The 17,589-nt window shown below is 33.9% G+C and overlaps 1 protein-coding gene across 1 annotated transcript; it reads right to left on the reverse strand.

Annotated features, from left to right (window-relative positions):
* Window positions 1-863: 863 nt before the first annotated feature.
* LOC145574708 (neutral/alkaline invertase 3, chloroplastic-like) lies at window positions 864-16,059 on the reverse strand. Its single transcript, XM_081632559.1, has 7 exons — window positions 15,946-16,059; window positions 14,527-15,270; window positions 9,907-10,072; window positions 9,604-9,815; window positions 5,383-5,876; window positions 4,562-4,610; window positions 864-1,470 (listed from the first exon to the last, which is right to left on the reverse strand). Exons 2-7 carry the CDS (start codon window positions 15,220-15,222, stop codon window positions 1,144-1,146), a joined length of 1,944 nt encoding a protein of 647 aa, XP_081488685.1. The 5' UTR covers window positions 15,223-15,270; window positions 15,946-16,059; the 3' UTR covers window positions 864-1,143.
* Between the last annotated feature and the right edge of the window lie 1,530 nt (window positions 16,060-17,589).

Here is a 17,589-nt window from a genome sequence, read left to right on the forward strand (position 1 = left end):
ATTATATATGTACAATAAAAAACAAGGGCCAATAATTGCATTACAAATATTGAACTAGTTGAACTACTTCATTAGATGATTGAGCATTTACAAAACATAAACAATTAAAAACCTTAAAAGAAAACCCCAATTAACTTAAACCAAAACCATAGCTCTCTAATGGCCTAATTAATAATCTGCCAAATAATACCTACCACAAAAAGTACTTCAACATATTGAATTCAGCATAATTTAAAATTTTCGTAAGTTTGGGATCTATATAAAGTAGTAAACCCTAAAACCTCCCTAAATAGGAAATACTAATTGCTTTGAAAATAACTAAATGACATAAGTAACCCCGGCCACATATGAAACATTGTCATTATAGAATACAACAAAGTAAACCCTAAACCCCTATTACCATTATAAAAATCTAAACAACCATACCATAAACCAACAATTAGCAACGGAAACCTAAAATCACCAAATCAAAGCGAAGGAATGAATCTAAAGTAAACCACTAAAACATGATACCTTCTTCTTCAAAGGAAATCTCACATTACCACACCACAAACACTGATGGAAGGAGAAAATTTCAAAAGTTCCAAACAGGTATGATGATTATGAAACAAAAAAGGTACCATTCTAAAACTTATTCTAGAAACCATAACGGGGCAATATATCGTCGAAACGGAGAGTACACTTGGTAAATCAATTCACCTTTCGAATTGGCATGCATAATTCGGTTAGTACACCAAATATGCAATAGATAGTCGTTTGAAACCCCTCTACATGTGCTTTTTAGGTTTTTAGTGTTTGCTGAGCACCTTATTGTATCCAAGCATCTACACAACTCTTGAAAGCTCAAAACATCTCCAAAGTGTTGACATCATAGAGATACATAATCATTAGAGCGTGTCCCATGACAATATTCTGTAAGCCATATATACATAATAATGAGTTTTCAAATATTTACATAAATTACCCAAATCTACACAAAATTTACTAGTAACAAGTGAATAAGCCTGGGCATCAAAAATTGGATACCAAATGAATTTGAGTAATGCACAATTCAACAATTGTTCGAGCTATATATATATATATGGTGACCGGGCATGTCTCCAACACCATTAGCCGTACTCCAAGATGAAAGCTGTTATTGTTTCATACTATGAAAGTCTTCTTCAAACTCTTTTGACCACGTTTTCTTCTAGGGTTAGCTCCAATTATGCAAGAAAAGGCATTGATGAGTTCAGAATCCTCATCACTAATTAGCATCTGGGCTGCATTTGGGTTGGCAAGGAGTAGCTTTGCAACAAGATATCCTGCAATTGACCATGTCTGGAATAATCGGGCTTGCTTACCAATAAACCTTGCTCTTTTTGTGTCATAATATTCTGGCCACTTGTCTTGGGATAAGCGTTTCTCGGCTATCTGAACAGCCTTAGCTGCTATTTCAGGTCTATTCATCTTAATACATGCAACAGTAAGCTGTGAAAAAAAAATATGTAAATTGTCAGAAGTATTATTATACTTTGTACTATGTATATCTTTAACTTATCCAAAGCTATATCATCTGAATGCAAGATGTAAGCTGCATACTGACATATTATATGTAATTTGAATAGTTTTGTTAAGGCGACAATTAAAGAGTTGCAAATGTCATCAGATCTTGTGATTAGTGGGAAATGTAACCACCACATTTAGTAACAAATAGTGGTAATTACAGTATATGCTAATTACCACCACTTAATAACATGGAATTGATTTGTCATATTCATGGATACAACTAGAAAAAATCAGTTTTGGTTATGATAATATTGTGCGATTATTTGGTTAGCCACAAAAGTTAACTGACAGTCATATGGTATCTTATGTTGGGTAGAAATTCATAATTTAGGAATAGGAATTTAGATCGTGAACAAAATACAGTGACTATAGTAGCCATCTCCATCTAATCCTAATTGATACATTGCTACCACTTCACGGTTATAAATTATACATCATATCTTACAATCTCCAACAGTGGTATCATAGCCGGTTAATTTCGATTCATAGCTCTGAAGTCTAAAGCAATGCTTAATTTAATCAATTTATTTAGGATTTGTTTATCATCGTTTTTTCTTCTAGTTTTACTCCCTTGTTCCTAAATAAATGCATCACTTTGACTAGCACACTTGCAAATACACAGAACACAGCTTTGACCATTAAAAACTTAAATTGTATAATAATAAAATTTATTTAAAAAAAAATAATAAAAAAAATTAAAAAATTAAAAAATAAAAATAAAAAATTGAGTTTGAAAATATAAATAGTGACTAATCCAAAAACATGTTATACAACAATCCTACATGCATTAGCCTTATTGTAGCATATTGAAAATAAAAAGGTATTGTAGATATCAAAACTAGATGAGCACATATCTCTTGATGAAAGGGGTTTATTTGTTGACTAACAAGTCGCCAAGGGATAGTGCATATCTTCCAAACTTAGATGTGACATTGCTTATTGTTGTTAACCTAATTGATAATGACACTAGTCTTCAGCTATAATGAGTGTGTCATAAATTAGACTAGAAATTTTAGCTAATATACTATTCCCTTTGTATTTTATTACTTGGTCCACTTTCTTTTTGCGGCCGTATTTTATTACTTTTTTGAAACCTTTCACAATATTTTATTTATTTCTTCTTTCCTAGTGAACCCCTCAACTATCATACTTTAATATTTCTAGATTCTCTCTTTTCTCAACTATATTACTTTATTTTTCCACCAACCCCAACTTTCTTAATATTTTATTACTTTCTACTATTTCTCCTAAAATGCCGCGCATGGAGAAATGGAGCAAGTAATAAAATACGGAGGAAGTATAAATTTTGTGTGTTGTGGTTGGTTTAGTTATTTGCTACCATATTAACACATCAGTTTCATATTGGCAAGTATTCAAGAGTATCTAGTGCCAAACTGATTTGAAATGTTTTGTTCGAACGAGATGCCATAAACGTTATCGAAATTGAGTATACATGTTTTTAACAAGCTAAGATTTAAATTCCTATATCTCTCCAAGTAACAGATGGAATATGAAATATATTTACAATAAACATTCACATTTTTGCAAGAATCTTATGCATGATTATGTACATGTTTTAGCTAAGGCACACTGACTAAGCTAGTCATATTAGTAGAGTGCATAATGCTGAATAATTGTATACCTGTGTTGTACTTCCTCTTTAATTTTATTAGTATTACCTTTTTACAGCGTGTTGGAACTAGGACCAAGACAATGGAGAAAGGAAGTCAAAAGAACATATTTACCATAACCCTACTCCCTCTCTGTCTTCCATGTCAGCCATCTAACTAAGCAGACACCACCTTCTCCATCCACTGCCCAGTTGATCCAACCTAGCAGTCCAACTAGCAGCCCACACAACCTTCAAAGCTTCTCCACCTATCATCACCCATCTGAGTAATACCCACGGCCATTCCACCACCATCATCTTTCTCTCCTTTTGTAGATTTGTTGCAAGTAAGTATATTTACACATCATCTTTCTCCTCTCCATCTCTCTTTGACTGGTGTCTGTGATGATTTCTTACTCATGAGAAAGTTGGGTCAAAGTAATGGTAGGGTTGGAATTAGGTGGCAGTTTCATTCACCATCTCCCTGTCTTCTTTCTGCGTTTTGAGAATGATGGTGGCATGGACAAGCAATGGTGAAGGTTGAACCAGTGGTGGTAAAAATGTATGTAAGGGTTTTGAGTCATACTCTTTGGGGTGGGTCGAGTTTGACTATAGGTGGTGTAATAAAGTTCTTTTACCAAATGTAAATTCTCACTACAACCAATGTTCTTTTGATTTTGTTTTTTGTGTTTGACCTTTTTTTTATTTTTTATTCTAAACTACATCATGTTCTTTTATAAATGGAAAATAGAAATGTTCTTTGGCCTTCCATATGTATTTGGATTTGAAAAGTATTTTCTTTTGGGTTCATCTTCATTTCCTTTAGCCCATATGTTCTTTTGTTTTGACTCTCATGTTCTTTTGGGTTCATGTTTGCTTATTATAGCTTTTATAATTTTTGGGGTTCATTTTCGTTGACTTTAAATTTTTAACCCTTATAATCTTTCAAGTATCGATGGTTGTGTATTTAATCATTTTATGTCTTGAGGGGGGTCATTTTAAAATGGGTTGTCAAGTTTTGGGTGGTTACATTATGCTGATTAACAACCACTCATAACATGGAATGTATATTGTCATATTTATCAATATAAATAGATCAAATCAGTTCTGTTCATTATAAAGTTCTGAGAGTATTCTTTAATCATTCAGGGCTTGGGATTCAGGACATGAACAGAATGCAGCTAGTCAGCCACCTTCACTTGATCCCATTTGATATATCACTTCCACTTCAAGGTTAATCCTTGTATATTATACTTTTGCATATTGTATTTCCCAAGATTAAAGACATAGCAAAATACTCCCATAAGCACAGACGCACAGTAACAAAATCAATATGAGTAATGGTGCGTCATTAAAATGGCCTAGCATACACAAGAAAGATAATGAATGAATAAAAATGCTGACCTGCCAAAGCAATGTCGGCCAGGAGCCAGCATTGTGATAGGACCAGGGCCTGCAAAAATGAAGCAGCTATATGAAGATGTACAATATTCGCCATTGAAAAGTGAATGATGTATTACAGTACTCCCTCCATTTTGTTACTGTAACTACATAAATAAAGGAAAAGTAAAAAACGGGGATCACACATGTGGATACTTTTGTTTTAAAGAAGAGCGAGATAGAGAGAAATCGGGCCCCACAATGTAGGTCGTAGATGATAAATAATAAAAATAAGTTTGTCATAAAAGGAATAAAGTAAAAGGGAGTAGAACATAAAAAAAAAAAAATAAAAAAAAAAAAAAAAAAAAGGAAATTGAGTAGAATTTAGGAAAACAGGGGAAGTATATAACTTCCACAGCCTTTAGTCGCACACTAACATTTTCCTCCCGGTATGAGTTCCCAATTTCCATGAATTCCTCTATACAAATCTTCCAACCCAATTTTCTACAGATTTATCTATGGGGAATACTCGTCTTAAAATGGTGTGTTAAGACAAAATAATACTTCCTCCCTTTCTCAATACTTGCATCATTTTGAATATACACATTTTCCAACGTACTACTTTGACCATTAGTTATCTTTAGTTTTGCTTTAATAGAAATATAAAAATATATATAAATTTTGAAAATCTAAATTGAGATGAACTCAACAACAATTAAAGTAAAGAAATTTATATAAATGCATTAGTAAAACATGGTCAAAGTTAGAACATCATGCAAATATTGAGAAACGAAGGAAGTACATGACAAGGAGTATACAATGCATAAGCAGCGTAAGAACCGTACGTATTCTTGGGATCACAGCCAGTGATGATTTGCCACTCCTGACCTTCAAGAGCAGGATAACATATCTTCAACGGCATGTCTGCCACGAGGTCTGCCCATTTGGCTTCAATGAGGTCCAAAATGGCATGGGATTGATCTTTTGTTGCAAGGCCACTTACCACAGACCAAAGGTTACCCAGCGAGAAAAATCGAAAATCCATGTGCGCTGGTTGCAAGTTACCAATTAGATAACCTCCTTTACCTGGCATCCATTCCACTAGCCAAGGAGAGATCTGATCAGGGTATATATTAAATTTGTTGACAGCATCATATGAGTATTCTTCAGTCTTGTAACGATAAATCTCATTAAGTTTCTTCATATCAACCCAATAATATTCTCTGATGTGAAAAGCTAATGCAACCAAACGATTGTTCAAAGCACGTATTAGGTCTGCTGATCCATCTTCTGAAGCAAGCATTTCACGAGAACAGCGTAATGCAGAATAAAAAAGTGCCTGAAAAGCAAGCAGTGTAAAGATAAATGAAGTGATGACTTCACAATTAGAAACTAGTGAAGGAGCATAAGAAAAAGGAATTCAATTAGAAACAACTTCAAGTCCAGTTTCCTGAAACTCTAATAAAAGTTCCACCCCTATTTTCTCTCTTCTATCTTTTCAATTTACTTCCCACATGGACCTATCAATCAGACTTGCAACTCTTCTAGGGACTTGAATTTCCTCTCCAATTAAAGCCACATCAATACATCGTACACGTTCATCAGACTTTCTATCATTGTATGGATCTAATCACTTTGGATGGATCAGTCCCAACTCCTAAATGTCGCGCCCCTTCCTAACCCACATCTCATCATACGCCCCAGAGATAAATGACATACAGTTCAGTACGAATGGGAGAAAAGCAAAGATTTTTTTCTGCATACTGTTCCCTAACATTACTGTTTATCTTGACTACCTACCGCCCTCCAGAAGCTCATAATGTAAGTCTGTCCTCCCTTTCATATGCTTCCAAGGTCCATCAGATGATCAGATATCGAGTAATAGAATTTTCCCCACAGTAAGAACCTAATTATCACATCAAGACAGAATTGTCTCTTGCTGGACCAAAGACATTCCTCATAACAGGATTGTCCCTTACTGGACCAAAGACATTCCTCATACCCAAATGCATGGTGTCTGCATTTTCTTTCACCCATCTCCCCATGGAGTTTCTCTCCTCTCCACCTTTTCATCTTGCTTGAACAAATATGTTACAAATTATTTCACCCACTTTCCAGTAATACCCATACCCAATTCCTCCCCAGTAAACTGTTAACAATTAGGAAGGTTAAGATGAATTGATGAAAATATCACTAATCAAATTAAGGAAAAACTACTGAAATATGATTGTATTTATAATGAAAACATGGTGGGAATCGCTGATTACAACCTAGCCAACATTTGAGAGGTTCATGCTCTCCGAAGTATCGATTTCTCTATGCACACTTACCACTATTCAATATGTCTTCCTCTCTCTTAAACTGCTAGCTATCTTATTATTCAAGCCACTAATAACTGGATCATAATGGAACTACCTGCAGTGACCCTCCTCCTTATATAAATTATTAGCTTTTTGGAACTCCAAATTTTCTACCCCGTCCTCAATAAGGATAGTAGTAGGTGAAGAATTGAGAGATGAAACCAAATTTAAATCCCCTATATGCTTGTTCCTATCTTGTTTACTCATGTATTTATATGATTTACAGCTTTCAACAATCCTATTATTTTGATGCTTGAAAGAGATTCATGTTAGAATTCCAGAAAATTCCTATTTCTCATTCCCTTAGTTTAATGCATGTTTGTTTGTGTTGGATTCCTTCGTACCTAACGAGCTGATTTTCCAACGTGTTTATTTACTCGTTTTGTCATTTTGTCTATCTTAGTTTAGTGAACAGCTTAACCCCCTCTCCGACATAGCTTATCCCTAGTCTTAGACTCCATTGTATCATTTGTGAATCCTAGTGGAAGTATGACCCTTCCTTGCCACCACACTAGTTTAGGTTTTGTTTGACCCAGGTGATAAATATACATTTTGTCAGCAAAATAACCTATGAATCTGATTCATAACTAAGGTAAGTTTAGAACATGACTTGACTTCTAAGAAGATGAAATCCATCTAGACTTTTCAAAGACGAAAAAATTTCCATGCTATCCTATTTTAATTTATCCACACATTTATATTACATTATGGGGGTACAAAATAATTCTTTAGGTGCTATTGTCCAGTGTACATCACATATTGTATTTTCTACCAAGATTTCAGAAATTTTTTAGGCTTCAAATTTTAAAATTAAAGGCAATACAAAATATATAGCTTAGCTTGCCAGTCTTGCCTGTTCTTGCAAAATTACAACCCTTATCCTAAAACAAAATATTGGTGACTAAATGTGATAAAATATAATTTTCAATTAACCAAAAAATCTGCTTTTTCTTACCTTTACGATAAGTCTACATAATACATGAGCCTTTATTGACCAGTGCACACAAGCCCCTCTCCGTAGATACTAGAGCTTCATGTTACATCACTAGATTCTTGCTTGTGTTGCTAAGTGCACACAAGCCCCTCTCCGTACAAGCCCTGCACCTTTGCCAATAGCTAGACAAGAGTGTGTCACACACTCTTACACCCTAACCTATGGACAAGACCTATTTGGTAAATTCAATATTTTGCAAAAATTGGAATTTGTTTTCCACAGAGTGTCTACATGGAAACATAATTCTTCTTTAATGCTCCAATATTAACAATGACGAAAAATGTTTGAATGGGTACTTTTCAACAATTTACCACTGCATCAAACGTTTTGCTAAACTGACAATAGTATGGTGTTTGTTCAATGTAAGGCCTCATCATTGCAGGTGTTTGACGATACTAAAAAAAACTCCACGTGAAAGAAAACTTGTAAGATTTGTTTGAACATAGAAAAAAAAAAAACAAAATATAAAAACCCACCTATTTAAACTAGACAAATAAATCTTGAAAGATGTGAATAGAAACCACCTTGGTTTCCCTTTAGGAAAGAGAGAGAGCTCTGATGAATCCAAGAGGGGAAAAATGCTAACAATTTTGTTTACTCACTAGTCATTTTTTTTCCTGTGTCAAAGGTGATAGATTTTAGCCCATTAACAATCCGCCAACACCCTAACCCAGATCCGAGTTTAGCCCAAAGTCTCGACCCGATCTAAATTTGCCTAAAAGAACCAACCCAAAATGACTAGACCCAAAATGACCCAACCCGAACTTGACCCAACCCAAACTTGACCTGAAGTCTGACCGAACCCGATTATCTATTAACCCAAACATATACAAAACCCAAAATGACCTGCCTGAACAACCTGATTTCCAAATCTAGTACACCCCACCCCCACCCTAGTCCCCTAAAAAATAAAGAAACACAAGAATACCTTTTGTCATTGTAAGGTAGCGTCACATTCCACTGGTGCTATATCCTTTCTCAACCACTTGGATGACTTTCCCAACTCATCTTTCTACCCTAAGATCTTTTATGAAAGCCCAATAAGTGCAAGGTAGCAAACACTGAATCTTGATCAGTTATTCTGATGTAACAATTTTATTGTCTATAGTCTCCTAGATGAATTCTCATTATGTATTTATTTCACATTACAAAGGAGAGTCATAATGTAAGCCCGCAATTAGAAAAATTTATCGGTGCATTAAGATGCTTTGAAAGTCCTTTATAATCTTTTTTCATGATGATAACCATTTAATGTGCTCAATCATCATGGCATATAATTTTAGGAAATAAATTGATGGTTAGGTCCTCAAATGTTAATTTGTTAAAAAAATGGATGTGATGAAAGATAATTGGGCATAAACTTTATTAAATGACAGAGTGTAGGACCCAAAGTTTTAGTTGTGGAAATAGTGAGGTAATAATTATATAAAGACATTACCATTTTTAAAATTACATTAGGAATTCCCCTTGTGAGGAAGACTTTCTACTGATTATTTTTTCTTACCTTATAAAAATTACCAATATTTGAAATGGCAAACTAAATTAGAACAAATGAAAAAGGACTGTGGGAAATTGGCAAGGAAGAAATAAACTGCTGCTTGTAAAGCAGTAAATCTATTTTGTGTAGACTTTTACAAAAGCATACAAAGAGAAGCAGCAAATTTTTTTTGCGAAGGATAGAAAAGGCAATGCAGCAGATGGCGCATTAGTACCTGTATTTCTAAAGGATGCCCATGAATTCCCATGCGACGGTCTATCATGCATGAACCATCCGTAACCAACAAGGTTGGGAACATATCAAAGCCATCTGCAAGACATAATCTTAAAATCATCTTCATTCCAGTCTGCACATCAACTCTTTCCTGAAGAGACAGATCTCCAGAGCATTTTCCATAGGCACGTAAAAGTATAATCCACCAAAGCCCTGAAAAATTCACATCAAGGGATGAGAAATTTTTAATGGTACACTGTAAATGAGAGTCATGGCAAATTGTGCAACAGAATTATCACAGAACCAGAATCAACAGGTGCCACACGCCCAATTGCTGCTTCTCCAAAGTCAGGGTCCAGAATCTCTTCTGTTGCAAATTCATCACCATCCAAAGGAACAGTGCGAACCTTGAAACTAGCAGGCATCAATCCTTGACCAGGACTATGGCAATCCATTGTTTTCTCCCAGCTCTGCCAAGACAAAAGAGAAGTGACGGTATGACAAACAAAAAACTGAACACCAACTACAATAAAGGGTAAAAAAAAGGTATCAACTCAATTGTATAGTTCAATAATTCTAACCAGCAGACAGCAGCTTGCCAGCTTACCAAGTCTGTCATATTTGGCCTAAGTAAATGGAAGACCAAACATTGCTTTGAGGGTATTAAGGGCTTGTGGCCAGTCATCCCTCAATTCTTTCCCTTATCATAGGTGGTTAATCCATTAAATTATTTCTTCACCAAATGAAGATCCTGTGGGTCCTAGAAACAGTATGGAAGGGATTTCTGTTTCTCTTTTACATATGTTGATAACAATAAATGGTTTACCAATATTCCTGTTGAAACAAACACATGTTTGCCAAATATCACCATCACAACTTTAAGATTATCTAGTGTTGCTGAGTCAATACAGACTCCTCTTAACTTGACATTTCTGCTTCCCTTCTTGGGTATGCTGCTCAGAGTCTTCCAATCACCCACTGAGGAGCTGTAAGAGGTTTGATAATAGAAAGCAGACTTGTGTTTCATGTAAACATTTTATCACTCTTATCAAGTCTGTCAAGAAACACTTCATATTTCTTTCTTCTACAGGTTAAGTTCAATGAATTATGAGACTTCTCAAGTTCCCATGGTCTGGAGTGGGTATTACCACATTACACATCCATATTTGTGGATTAGTGAAGACACTCTTACTAAGAGGAAGGAAAAAAAATTATTTCTTTTCCTAGATGACAAGCTATTTCTATCTTCTTTATGTAGAAAAAATTGGTTTAATTCATGGTGATTGTTCACTAATGACCAAGACAGAGGCACACGCAAAGTACACATTGAAAAAGTCCTATTATTTAAGTGAAGACGGAAGAATTGAGCATCTAAGAATTTTTCTACACTCTGCAACAGAATGGAATTTCTGAAATGAATTAGTGGGCCTTACTCCTATTAGATGATCCCTAACAGTATACAGCGATGGAAACAGCTGGAAGTATGCACATGAGGACTTCCCAAAAAGTTATAAGTGGAGGCGGTGTACATTTAGTAATCAGTATACATTCCAAATAGAGGATTCACAAAGGCAGTGATAGATATGATGTCCCTTCATGCCTGTCCAGATTATAATGAACCCTCAGTCAACCAACTACGTGCATCCAAAAGCATCTATTATATGCATGTGCCAGACCAAATGAGAAGCATGTTAGATGTCAAGTTTGAAATTGAAGTATTTATTGACTTTAGTTCTCAGCGTGAAGGTTATTGATACTTGACCTTGAGACTACTAGTTGTGATAAGCCATGAAATCATTTTTCACGAAGATGCAGCATGGAATTAGTGAAGAAAGAAAAAAATAAAGTAGAAAGATTTATTTTCCCATAAAGTCAGTTTGCCCATACACCTTCAGGCATTCAGAGATATGAATCATCAACCTTACAATCCTAAGGTAGGACTACATCATTACCAAGCAGGCAAGCAGTCCATAAGGAAAGAAACCAATCTCAAATTTTTATGCAAGATTTTCCAAGGTATTGATGTCAGGAGAGAAAAAAAAAAAAAAAAAAAAAAAAAAAAAAAAAAAAAAAACAAACTGGGTAAAACTTGCAATCTATGATCCTATAAGGTTTGAAGAGTGTGCACAATCCAAAATGGAAAACTACAACGGAGAAAAACTGAAGATGATTATTTGGACTGGGAAACATATGGAAAACCCACCATGATATGAGAGTTACTTTTACCTACAAGACCAACTTTAATCCACATAGCACAATAGTAGGCTTCTTGTCAAAGTTTACTCACAAGTGACAACAGTAAGTCAGTAAGAAGTGAATTTTATGAGACTTTCGCATCCAATTCAATACATGATAATATGATATCATACATGACGTTTGGACCAAAGACTGAATATTTAAAATTCAGGACCAGGAGACCAGACATCCAAACTAGTATTCGTCCCAGACTGAATCGTTTCAACTCGTCCGAAACCCGGACCGGACAATTTAGACCGTATTTAGAAAAAAAATTCAATATCTTTACAGAATTTTATAACTTTATGAAAACAAGAAAAAAAAATAATAAGAAATATGATTTTTTTTTTTTTTTTTTTTTTTTTTTTTTTTTTGATGTCTAACATCAAATAACTCATAATAGAAAGATATACATAGCATAATGAAGTTAAAAACTAAACATTATAAAGGTTTTTATTTACAATTACAATTAAAAAACTAAAAAAAAATAAAATAAATTGTTCAGTCTAGTTGTTTTTAAGGGCTTTAAACTAGACTGGACTAAAGACGGGAAATTTAAAATTCTCGACTGGAGACCAGACCAGTTCTCTTCGGCCCAATCCGGTTTGGTCCAAATATCCAGTCCGGACCGGCTTTTAAATACCCCTTCACTCCACTTGAATTTGACGACAACTTACACCGGGATGGTTAATCTCAAGATACAGACGAGAATGTTCATACAATTTCATTGGCATGTATCTTACACCTACTAGACCAGCTTTTACATTTTTAGCTAGCTTCTCTTAAAAGATCTGCTAATTTCACTTTGTGACTGCCGAGAGACTTTTGAAATAAGTGCAGGCACTTTATAGAGCACTTTTGCCTGTGCATTTACTCTTTATAATGGAGCATTCTAATGGCTTTCACAAAAGCTAGACCCAATTACATGTTAGTCTTATCAGATTATTTGGCTAAGAACATAAGGTCTAACCTTGAAGAACCTTGAGGAGTAGCTACAAATACTTTTTTTTTTACTACAAATTAGCAACAGTCGTTGTATAGAGCACTTCCAATGAAAAACCTAATGCATAATCCAGGACACCCTTTGAAGAAGTACTCGCGTAAGTTACTGTTATATTTGGCTTAAAATACAATTCACACCTAGCAAGAGTATCTGTGTTTTAATACTTAACATACTAATTAGCCTGAAGAAACTATCTTGATTTATAATTTTGATCTATTATTTAATCAGCTTATAACTTTCTTTATTGTGTGGATTTTACATGGTGCAGTTTTAAGTTAGGCTTATTTTAAGTCCATAAGTTATTAATAAGGTTTCCCAATCTATTCAGCAGATTGTTTCTAGTCTAGTAGGAAAATAAGTTCAAAGTAAGACTTATAAACATGCAAAAGTCATTAAAAACAAACACATAAAGTAGTCTACTATGTTGTACTATAGTTCTTGTCCTTGCCTTTTAACATCACAATTTTGCACAAGGAAATTTTTGAGCCGACAAATAAATTGCTAGAGATTTCAGATGAATAACAAGATATTCAACAAGGAAATATAGAAGATAACACAAGAGTAAGTTCAGGTGAATCACAATTATCTGAAAGAAATAAAATATTCTTGAAATTAGAACACACAAAAGTTTCCAATCATCAAAAAACCTAGAAACTGGAGATGACGCACATGTAAGATCAAAACAAATAGGTCTACGGAAGTTCAGCAGATTTCCTTTGTGACTATCTAACTGCCCTAGCAGGGCTAGCACTGTCTGTTTCGATAAATGTACAGCATGAAATGCCAACTACTAGAATTGTCACATCAATTTACAAGATTGACAAAGCAAGTCGATAACATGATTTATAAGCACAACTGAGTTTAAGATGAGACTTCCATACACTCACAGTGTGTATCCAAGATTTCAAGGCTTCCTGAGTATGAGAAGGAAGATATTCAGAAAAGGGCACTAAGGGAAGGCATCAATTATGGCCTGTACACATTGGCTAGGGCCAAGAAAACACTAGCTTGATATATTAAGTTGGGAACTTGACCAGCTTGTATATATGGCTTCTTGTCAACCAGGAGTAAGGACAGTTTCCTTGACTTGAATATATCGTTAAAAGGCTCTATTTATATATTCGAAAACTGTCTTGCACAGCCAGCACAGAGTCCTTCAAGCCTTGATAATTCTTTTAAGAGCATGTGCATAGGAGCTCTTGGAATAGTTCTCCGAATGACTCTTCAAGGAGAGAGAAAATCAAGAGTCAACTCTTCCCCAATAAGGGATACCTCAAGTGGCTCTTGAGTAGCTCTCCATGGACAGTGACTTAAAGATGGCTCTTGGCTTTTTTTGACAGAAGGGTGGGGAGCCTTTTGGAGAGACATCTCTATCAATGTACATACCCTAAGAGGTGACAAATAAGCTAAATACTGATCCTGATTATCCTGTGTGGTCCATCAAAAATACTTCAGACCATACCTTAAGTGAGGTCTATGATGGATTAACGTATGTTACTCCTAAGTCCTAACTATGCATTTGGTGCAATCAACTTCAGATTCCACAACCACAATATATGAATAAAGATAAGAACTACTGTTCTAGTGCATAGAAGAATCATTGGTGAAAGCAACAAGTAATGACTAAAGATACCAACAAATATGCTTGTATACACTACCTCGGTAACTTCTGATTAAGATACACACCTGAAGCTGAAGTGTGTGAAGGAGGAAGTTGCGCACAATTTCATACTCTCCCTTCAGAAGAAAAGCCATTGCAGATGGTATAAAGTCTCGTATAAAGACCTGATCATAATTTAAGGCATCAGAACTAGTAGGATCATTAGCAGCAATTGTTCCGACAGGGCTACCACAATAATTGACAACAGATTCTCGTAAGAGCTCCCATGCTTCCTCCTCAATAGGGTCGACAGTGCTATCGTCCCTTGCAGCTATTTCAGTCTCTGCCGAAACTAAGTTCCTGTTAGATACAGTAACTTCTTTTTCACCTTGCAGCTGTTGAACATCTTCTAGAGTATTTGACCCATTCACCACACTATTAATGGGATGTAGGTTTTTTGCATCATCAACATACCAAGTTCCATTACCATCCACCGGAGCTGACCCTTTAACACTTTCAGCAGATTTACAGCAGAAGATCGAGGACCTAGATCGATGTGTTGCAACTTTATACAAGCCACCACTTAACCCTCCATACCCAAATTTAACATTTTGCAAACTGGAACATTGCACAGCTTGGGAAAATCTTAAACCCCGTTTCAAAACAGATTTTCTATAAGATTTTGAAAATACTGATGAATCATAATTGCTGATGTAACTAGTGCCAATACGATAAGGAGAAATTCCACAAAAATTTTGCATAATACCCTCAGAAGTGGCCATTGAAGAAAAAACCAACACAAACTTCAAAATCCTCCAATAATTAGACAGCTGAAAGAACACACCACCAATAGCACATCAAAAACTCGTCTAAAAAGCAAAACATACTCCTACTTATTTGGACAAAATTCTTCAAACTAAAAATTCAAAAAAAAAATTCCATCAATAACTAAAAGTCACATTCCCACATTTCCCATTTAATGAAGGATTTACCGCGATTTTACGCAGATAATCCTTAACAATAGTTGTCTGATTTCCATCCTATCCATAAGAATCAAAATTATTTTACTAATAAATTCGGAAATTAAATAAGGCCAAAGACAAGACAGGAAGAAAAACTCCATTTTCATAATTCGACCCTAACATTCAAGGATTTTGCAATACATTAGCAACCGAAATTGACTCAATTATTATTTGTATTTTGTCAATTTAGAATATGAATACCATAATTCTAGCATTTCAGTAACCGAAATTGACTCCATTTTCATAATTCTATCCGAACATTCAAGGATTTTGCAATACATTAGCAACCGAAATTGACTCAATTATTAATTGTATTTTGTCAATTTAGAATATGAATACCAAAATTCTAGCATGTCAGTAACTACATTATCAGTTCAATAATCAATAATATACCACAAAAGAACCCTAAATTGAATTAAATTAACGATCAAATCAATACTAGATTGTGAAAATCACATTGGATAAGCAAGGAAAACATCTTACCGACGCTTCCAATGGAGAAGAAAAAGCTCAAAGGCCACTTCAATGGAGGAAAGTAACAGGGAGGGCTGCACGTGAAAAACTCCAATAATCCAATATCCTTTTGGTAATATATTTTTATTTTGTAATGTCATGGCACCTTTTTTATATCATTATAAGAGTATGATTCAATTACATTTTTCTTTATTTTATCAGTTTAACTATTACAAAACAGATTTAATAGTTTGTTACATATAAAACAAAAGAATTTAATATCAAGATTTTCATTATTACCCAAATCTTGATATTTACCATTTAAATCATTGAATTACCTTTTATTTATTTTATTTTATTTACAAATTAACCCCTTTATTTTCCTATAAATACCCCCTAATTTTCTCATTTTAACACACTAAAAGAATCCTACTAATTCTCTTTCTAAAACTTCTCTCTAAAAAATTCTCCTCTAATATTTTGTTTTAGTTAAAATCACTCTAATTTAGCTTTATTTTTAAGTTATTAGCTTATAAAAAGCATCATCTAGTTAAGTTGTATTTTTTACTTTGATTAAGTATTGTTATTATCTCTAATCCCTATAAAAAAAACCATAAAAAAAATATTTCAAGTTCAAATATTATTGTTATTTCTTATCTTTGTCTAGACCAAAAAAAAAAAATTTAGTTTAATTGCTTAAGTGTTCCTAGTCTATATTAAAACTAAAAAAAAAAAAAATTATTTCTCAAGATCTAGTTTTATTAATTCAAGTTTATTTTTTCTTTAATCGAAAATCCAAAAAAAAAAAGGTTTATTAGCTTTATTTTCATTAGCTTCTCTTAATATCTCCAAAATTCCAAAAAAATATTACTTAGCCTCTCTTATTTCATTTTAATTAAGGAAGACTCATCTTTTATTCCTTAGTAAGCAAAAAGGGTCATCTAAAAAATATCTACATCTAGCTCAAGGTATTAGTTTCTATTTTCTCAATTTCCTTAATTATTATTATGCTAACTAATATGTTTGTTCCCATGTGATGTTACCAACAGGAGTAATGACGATATTAGGTGCTAAATTAGCCCTAAATCTTTTATTACTCCATTTTAGAAAGTCAAACCTACCGGTGAGGTGATAGGTTATAAAAAGGGGAGTTAATTGCATTTTGCATTTTATTTTTTTTAATGCACTAAAATATAAAGTGTTAATGCATTCTTATGTTTGTCTAAGATATATTAAGAATAATTTTCTTTTTAAATGAGTCTAAAGACCTAAGGAAGTAAGAGTTTATGTAAAGGATGTTCAAGGATAAAGTGTAACTTACCACGTCCTAAAGATGGTATATGGAACATCTCTTACGTCCAGAAACAGTTTCATTTCTTTATCTCAAGTGATAGAATTTTTCAAGAGCTTTCCAACCATATCTCACAATAATTTTTTCGATTTTTCTATGATTTTTAATGATTTTTTTCGTTCAAGATATCTAAAATGAGAAAAAGGCACATTTTTCTTAATTACCTTCTTTTAAAAATTGAATTAATTTGTTTTTAAGGAACTAATGGTGTAATAATACACTATGTATGTAATTTTAACTTATGAAACATTTATTATTAGGATGTCTTTTAATTTTTTCTAAAGATGACTTTCGAAATAAAAGAGTTTTAAGGAACTTTAATA

The sequence above is a fragment of the Chenopodium album genome, chromosome 13 (assembly GCF_948465745.1).
Source record: "Chenopodium album chromosome 13, dcCheAlbu1.1, whole genome shotgun sequence".
Taxonomy (NCBI): Eukaryota; Viridiplantae; Streptophyta; class Magnoliopsida; order Caryophyllales; family Amaranthaceae; genus Chenopodium; species Chenopodium album.